At 36.4% G+C, this 7,483-nt stretch overlaps 1 protein-coding gene across 1 annotated transcript; it reads right to left on the reverse strand.

Moving 5' to 3' along the window:
* Positions 1–1,718: 1,718 nt before the first annotated feature.
* Positions 1,719–6,115, reverse strand: LOC145116747 (heat shock 70 kDa protein 15-like). The gene is made up of 10 exons (XM_079053075.1): positions 5,957–6,115; positions 4,073–5,304; positions 3,764–3,991; positions 3,582–3,677; positions 3,322–3,507; positions 3,043–3,237; positions 2,803–2,949; positions 2,575–2,724; positions 2,355–2,485; positions 1,719–2,245 (listed from the first exon to the last, which is right to left on the reverse strand). Exons 2-10 carry the CDS (start codon positions 5,240–5,242, stop codon positions 2,044–2,046), a joined length of 2,505 nt encoding a protein of 834 aa, XP_078909201.1. The 5' UTR covers positions 5,243–5,304; positions 5,957–6,115; the 3' UTR covers positions 1,719–2,043.
* Positions 6,116–7,483: the final 1,368 nt, after the last annotated feature.

Raw genomic sequence — 7,483 nt, forward strand, 5'->3', positions numbered from 1 at the left:
ACAGGGAAAACAAACAAAAGATCCTTCATGACAAAAGGATATTGCTCCCCCACTCAAAAAGCTAAATGCACAGAGATAATGGCACGAACAACTAACTAACCAATAAAAGTAAAAGACAGAATTACCCTCCTGCTCCCCACTAACAAACAAAAATCATTTCTTTGGGATATTCTTCCCTTGGTTCTTACGTTTGTTCCTTTGGTAAACTTTCAAGGGTTGGGTTTACTTCGTACCTTTCGCACTGTAGGAATTAAGGCGACTGACTTACGTACCTTATCCCTTCACTAACACATCCTCTTTTAGGGTTATTTCGGATATTTTTTGAACTTCAAAAGTGTTTTTGGGCAAAAACGTTTATTGATTTATATTTTATGGTAGTAGCAAAATGAGTTTTTTAAAAAAAAAAATATTTGGATCATCTTTTATGGTGGAAAAAAGTTTTATACTTGTAAAATGACTAAAAATGCATGGAAAGAAAAAAGGGAAGAAAATGAGATCGCGAGGAGTTCATTAATGGTAGTATTACCATTTTAAGTTTAGAAGCCTCATTTATAAAGCATGTAAAAAAACTATTTTGAAAAGCATTATGCAATAGCCAAACACTTTCTTTTTTTCTGATTCATTGACTTTTTGAAAAACCAATAAGTCAATAAACTATTTTAAAAAGCAATCACAAACATGTTTTCTTAATTTATTGGGTTTTTAAAAAACCAATAAGCCAATAAACTATTTGAAAAGCAATCACAAACACCCTCTAAGGTGTGTTCTCCATTTTTAGCATAAATCTTCATGGTTCATATGATGTTATGAATATGAACATATCTCGATTTTTGAAGAACACACACAAGAATACAAACAGATCTCAACTTTTGAAGAACACGCAACAACAAATCTTGATTTTTGAAGAATGCACACACAAGAACAAGAACAGATCTTGCATTTTCCTGAACACATACGACGCAAACGGTGTTGAACTGTTGTCCGAGGTTGACTCCATTTGAACTAATCGAAACCGAAACCATATCATTTTTCTAAAATCTGCTTTGTTATTGAAATCAGTTGATGGTGTTATTCTCGACATCAGTTGGTGTGAAGGGCAACTAGATATTTATTGTGGACAGTTTTTTGGGGGATTGGCAAGTTGGAGATGGATACAATGGTAGTTTACTGATTTCAGGTTCACGATAGTCAATGACTGATTTCTGGTTCGTGGTGGGTGGTAGTCATCGTTGGTGCTAAATGGCTCTTGAAATCTGAAGAAATTAGTGATGATGCTAGTGGTGCATGGTGGTATTGAGTTCAAATTTATGGGTTCTTAAAATATGAAGAAAATTAATTTAATTAGAATGTCAACTTGATTGCCACGCTAACAATGATTTTGCAAGAACCATGCTCTAATTTCCAAAGTTTATGCCCCTAGACAACACATAGAAATCAAAAATTAATAATTAAAAAAAACATGAAAATATAAACCAAAACATAAAAGTTCATAAAGCCTCCTTGACATTATCCGTTTAATCAAGGGTCGATTAACTGTTTTGTAGGAATAAAAAAATATAACACTGTTTTGTAAAAATAAGAAAATATAATGTAAAAATCGCTTTCCTTTAATTAACCTATCAATTCCACTATTTGGTTACCTTGTTAAGTAATATTTCCACCATTTATCTGCTGTTAATAAAATGTTTTAAATTGGTGGTAATATGAACCCTCTGCAGTTACACATGAAAAGTAGCATTGAATAAAAGTAATTCGGAAAATAGATACAGGTCTCATTTGCGTCCAAAGAAACACCAAAACTCCTGCACTTTTTAACTTTAACAGACACTCACCATCACCATCATAGACCTACTAAACCATGAAAATTGAAAACAAAATAGACCACAAGAAGACATACGTGACATCACCAAAAATACCAGTGACACCTTTCCAGTTTTCGCCCAACAAAATCCAAATCCATCCATATTGACGACTTGAGTACGTATACAAATAAAACAAACCCCCCCACACACACATTCAACAAAACTAGGAAACCTTTTGGCTTTATTCAGGCTTCTCTGTTTCCATGGCTGCAGCTTCATCCGGGTTCCCATTGCTATCTACATTAGTGTTTGGGTCTGGGCTTGTGGTGGCTTGTGGCTCGCCTTCCTGGGCTGGGGCTGGTGCTGGTGAGGGTGGTGCCTCGGGTGGGGAGGCGGCCTTCGGTGGGGCTGGCTTCGGTTTCGACATTATTGGCCTGCATCCCCTGTAAAGACATATCAACAAATAAATAAATAAATAAATAACTCTTTTTTTCAAAATATATTCTCCACAAACACAAATTTTACAAAGAAAAAAGTCCAATGATTAATTACCTGTCAAGTGCCTCCGCTTTCCTTCTAATATCAGATGACAAAAGAACTGGATCAGCATGTTTTGGAAGGGACTCCTGCTGTTGTGTTTTCTCTCTTAGCCAGTTTTCAGCTTCTGAACAATCATTCAACACCTAAGGAGGAGGGAGGGAGAGGACCCACGTCAGAATACAAGAGAAAAAAAAAACGGTGCATAGAAAAATACGGAAGTTACAATTAAAACCTTTTGTTTCTCATTCAAGTCAATGTGTTCATATTTTGAATCACCGGATGCTGCAGCCTGTCTGTATGCATTAATAACACCAAGCAGTTGTTCTACAGCTGATCCTCTTTCTGAGTGCTCCTTGTAACGTTGCTCAATTGGATCACCTTGCTGCACGTGTTTTCTATGTATTAATTTTCATCTTAAAATAAATAAATAAATAAATAAGTGCAGAAAATAAAAACACACCTTTTTCAGCTCATCAAGTTTGGCAACATATACACCTTTAGTTTCGTCTTCACCGTCTTCATACAACCAATCTTCAGTTTCTTGAAGCTTACCAATTAATGCTTCTCTATCTGAATCCGTCACAAACTCTTGCAGTTTATCATGCAGCTGAATCAAACAAGACCATTTCTCATTCATCATCATGTATTGTATATAGTTTTCAGATGTAAAAAAATAAACTAATGGTAATTAATTAATTACCTTGTTCCTCATGTCATAGACATAGGCTTCCACAGCGTTCTTTTTGTCTTTGGTTTCTTCCATGACTCGGTCCTGTAATGCCATTTCAAACTCTTTTTCCACTGCTTTCTGCACATCTGCTGGTAGCATTGCTCCATAAACCACCTCTGAAACGGGTATGTTTGACTTTTTGACCTTCTTCTTTGGAGCCTCCACCTGTATCATAGCAAAATAACAAATCTTACTATATCTATACTTCAAAACTTTAAACCCACACATGTTCTATTATATTATACCAACCTTAGTATCAGTCTCCATCTGAACAGGAACATCTCCAGTTTCTGTAGCACCATTTTCAGCCACATTGGCATCCTGCATATTTACATCTGTTTCGTTACCAGATGCCACATCAGCTGGAGCCTTATCTGTATCCATCTTTGTTGCTTCTTTTGTCACTGGAACATCAACCTCATCTTCTTCAATAAGCTGGAATCACATAAAAAAGTTAAAAATACAATCTATTCTACACACTAGTTATCAAGATTTGATTAATAACCCACCTGTGCAGACTCCACAGACACAATTCCATGCAAATTCAAACGGGCTTTCACCTTCACCTTGGCACGTTCACCTTTTGTTGCTTGGAAGGGACCAATCTGGACACCATTTTCAAATTTAAAAGTTAAAAAGCAATCAGAATAACAATTCTATTAAACTATTTGAATTTGTGAGCAATGTTTACCGTATAGGTACTGATCTTTGCTGGTGCCTGCAATTCGCTGACATCAGCATACTGCACATCTACTGTGAACGTGCCAGCCCTGTAAAAAGTCAAAGCTTTCACACTTGGAATTGGATTTCCCTTGGGGAAAACAATTGTGCTTTGTTGATTCTCCACATTTCCATTCTGAGATTCTTGGGAAGAACCTTGCCATGTCAATGCAATTGAAAAAGGGAAGCTTTCTTGGACCTTCACACCAAATAAACAAAATCCAAATTAGGGTTTAATACAGTACAAGTTAAGACAAAAGTTGGGTCATGTAGATCATACCTGGAATTCTTTAACTTTAAATGTAGGACTGAGAATAGCACATTCCAAAGCACAACCTTTAGAGACACATTCACTCGCGTTCATAGTACGCCTCGGCTCCTTCCCAAAGAATTCTGTCAGAATCTTGATGACAGCTGGCACCCTTGAACCCGACCCAACAACCTCCACAGCATAAATATTATCAACTGTGAGTTTAGCCTCTGAAAGAGCCTTCTCTAAAGGCTTCTTCACACGTTCGAATATTGGGGCGCTGATTTGTTCAAATTCATCTCTTTTAATAAACCCTCTAACATCCTTGTCATCCATCAAGCACTCTATGTTCATAGGTGCCTCTGGATTTGCACTAAGCACCTTCTTTAGCTTCTCACAAGCAGCACGGAGTCTAAGGCAAGCCCTTGCATTCTGGAAAACATCAATTTTGTAGTCTGTCTTGAACTTTTCAGCAAAATGTTGGAATAAAACCTCATCAAAATCCCTCCCTCCAAGACACCGGTCAAATGAATGTGCCAATACCTTCAGTTGACCTTTCTTGAAACCTGCTATGCATACCTGCATGCTAGCATGTCCAATGTCAATGAAGGCTACATTGAGCTGCTCATTTTCAGGTAAGTCAGTTTTGTATATTCCATAAGCTAAAGCAGTGGCTGTTGTCTCATGCATCAACCGTAGAGGATGCAAACCGGCTATAGTTGCTGCATCCATTACAGCTCTTCTTTGAAGATCAGTGAAGTAAATAGGTACCCCAATGCAGCAATCCACAACTGCTGCATTCAAGTTCTTCTCAGCTATTGTCTTCATGTTTGAGAAAACCATTCCCATAACTTGTGTTGGGGTGAATGACTTTGTTTCACCAAGATACCTTGCATTGATCAATGGGAAACCATCGGGTCCCTCAGTAACTGAAAAAGGCAAAGCCTTGAGATCTTGTTGCAATTCAGGATCAGAAAAAGGACGCCCTATTAACCGCTTAATTTGGGAAATGGTGTTTTTTGGGTTCATCATACTGGTTGCAGCACCAGCTGTTCCAAGAAAACGCTGTTTATCACCAAAACACACAAGAGCAGGAGTCTCACGTTTTGACTCATCGTTAAGAACAACATCAATTCCCCTTTGTCTGGCAACTGCCACAACACAGCTCTCATTCCCAAGATCAAATCCAACTACGCTCATCTTTGCTGAGTAGAGTAACTCGTTTAATTAATGAGAAGTTACTCTGCCTCAAAGGAATCAATCTGCACAGATGAAAGGTAATTAGATTTGTCAACAATTGTTCGATTACTCATCTATATATGTACACACCATGTAATGAAATTTGAAGTTCCTTTACGTAAGCAATAGTACTAGTACTAGCTTTCACATTATTAATTATTGATTTGACTTTGAACTAAAACCCTCACACGTTTGTCTTTCTTTCTAGACGGTGACTATACCAACAAACAGATTTACTGCTGCAATTTTAACATGTAAACAGACTGATGTGTGCAATTCATATGTATAAAGCAGGAAGCTTCAATCCTTGGAAATATAACAATATATTCATGTCAAAGTTTTTAGTATCGTACAGCTTTAAAAAAAAACTTGAGAAACAAGTAATGGGATCTCTTTCGGTTTCTATCAAACTAACACAAAACGGTAATCATCACGAGAACACATTGGTCCGATTCTGTCTACATCCCTAACCTTTTCCTACTGCAAGAATAATCGACCACAAAACCTACTAAATCTGTAAAATTAAACGGCTGAAAAAGCATTTACTAAATCAAAAAGCAAATCAAACACAACTAACAAAACAGAAAGCATACTTAGATTGAATCTAGGAAGCTAATTGTAACAAAGACTTATAAAACGATACCCGATCTGATAAATTATAGATGGAGATCGAACCTAGGGAAGACGGAGATCGAGTACGGCTGCGGCGTGAGAGAAAAAAACCTTTGAATTCTCCAAATACTTTGGTAAAGCGGAGCTGTGGACTGGTAAAAAGATGGGGGCGAGAGGGAGGGGTTTATGTTGAATTTTTCACAATTAATAGAAGGCTCTTTTCAGAAGTAGATTCGTCCAGAAATCAGCTTCTAGAAATATCTTCTACATTTTGACCTAATTTGGGCTAGGGGCCAAATTTAATTGGGTTTCGTTTTTATGACCTAAGATAGCTCAGTGCCTTGGCCTCGCTCAATGACTCATCGGCCCACTGAAATTATAAATATTCATGAATCTTCTATCTTAGAGATACACATTTTTTTTCGAAAGAGCTAACTTAGTTTCGTCTCAAAATGGTTTGCGTTTTTCTGATCAAGTCTTTGAGTCGGTTTTTGCAGTCGGTTTAGCGGTTTTTGTATGCGTTTTTTCAATTCGGTTTCAGGATTTTTCCGATTAGGTTTGATATTGTTTTTTTTCGGTTTTAAGTTTTGTGTTGGTCTTTGACCAGTCCCGTACGATCTCGAAATGGTCCAATCTTTTTCGGACCGGTCTCAAAACAATTTGGTTTTTTCCAAACCGTCTCTGGCCGATCATTTTTAGTGCTGATTTTTCTTGGTCCAATCTCATTTAGACCAGTTTGGTCCTGACTTTTTTTCGAATCGATGAGAGACCAATCTTTTTGTTCATGTAATTTATCTTATTTAGTTCAGTCTCTGTCTTTGTTCACTAAAAAGATTTTTTTTCTTTATTAAAGGAACTTTTTCATTACAAATATGGTATGAAAGTAGCTTAATCTTAGAAGCTTCACGTCTATCAGGAATGATCATCAATATGTTGGACATCGCTAAAGATGAAAATCGGGCCATAGAATATCAGGGACCTCAATCCTCATCGCTACCCCCCCCCCCCCCAGTGGCGGAGCTTGAACAATTACCTAGGGGGGCGAAAGTATTATAAATTGAAATTAACATTCTTAAAAAAAACAAATTGTTTTCAACAAATAAACACCAAAAACACCTAGAAAAAGAATTACAACTCAGCCAATAACTCAAAATGAATGAACAGTTGATTCAATCAAAATCAAAATGAAGGAACAATTGATTATATCTAGCATAAAATATCTATAAAAATCCTTTCTTTTGTAAAAATAGTCTAGGGTTTTCATCTTTCCCATGATTATATCTATAAAAATCAAAATGAAGGAACAATTGATTCAATCAAAATCAAAATTAGAACAATAACCAATAACTCATTTAACAATTAACAGTGTGTGAAAACTGAAAAGTGAAACCAAATCAAATTGACAAATTGACAGCCAAATCAATTTTATAAAAATAGTCTAAGGTTTTCATCCATCTTTGTTTTCAGTTTTGTTTGAAGCATAACAAAATCAATACTTCCAGTTTGGTGTCCACTGTCCAGTTTAAGGTTTGAAGCATAACAAAAAATAGTCTAAGGTTTTCAGTTTATAAAAATAATCAATTTTATAAA

The sequence above is a fragment of the Lactuca virosa genome, chromosome 5 (assembly GCF_052849685.1).
Source record: "Lactuca virosa cultivar CGN04683 chromosome 5, Lactuca_virosa_CGN04683_v6, whole genome shotgun sequence".
Taxonomy (NCBI): domain Eukaryota; kingdom Viridiplantae; phylum Streptophyta; class Magnoliopsida; order Asterales; family Asteraceae; genus Lactuca; species Lactuca virosa.

What these genes read in the sequence shown, in the direction of transcription:
- LOC145116747 (XM_079053075.1), bottom strand. Translation starts at nt 5,242, where the DNA reads ATGAGCGTAGTTGGATTTGATCTTGGGAATGAGAGCTGTGTTGTGGCA. An exon ending in TTAAAGTTAAAGAATTCCAG is followed by an intron (nt 3,992 to 4,072) that starts GTATGATCTACA and finishes TTTGGTGTGAAG; the next exon opens with GTCCAAGAAAGCTTCCCTTT. An exon ending in CAAAGATCAGTACCTATACG is followed by an intron (nt 3,678 to 3,763) that starts GTAAACATTGCT and finishes AATGGTGTCCAG; the next exon opens with ATTGGTCCCTTCCAAGCAAC.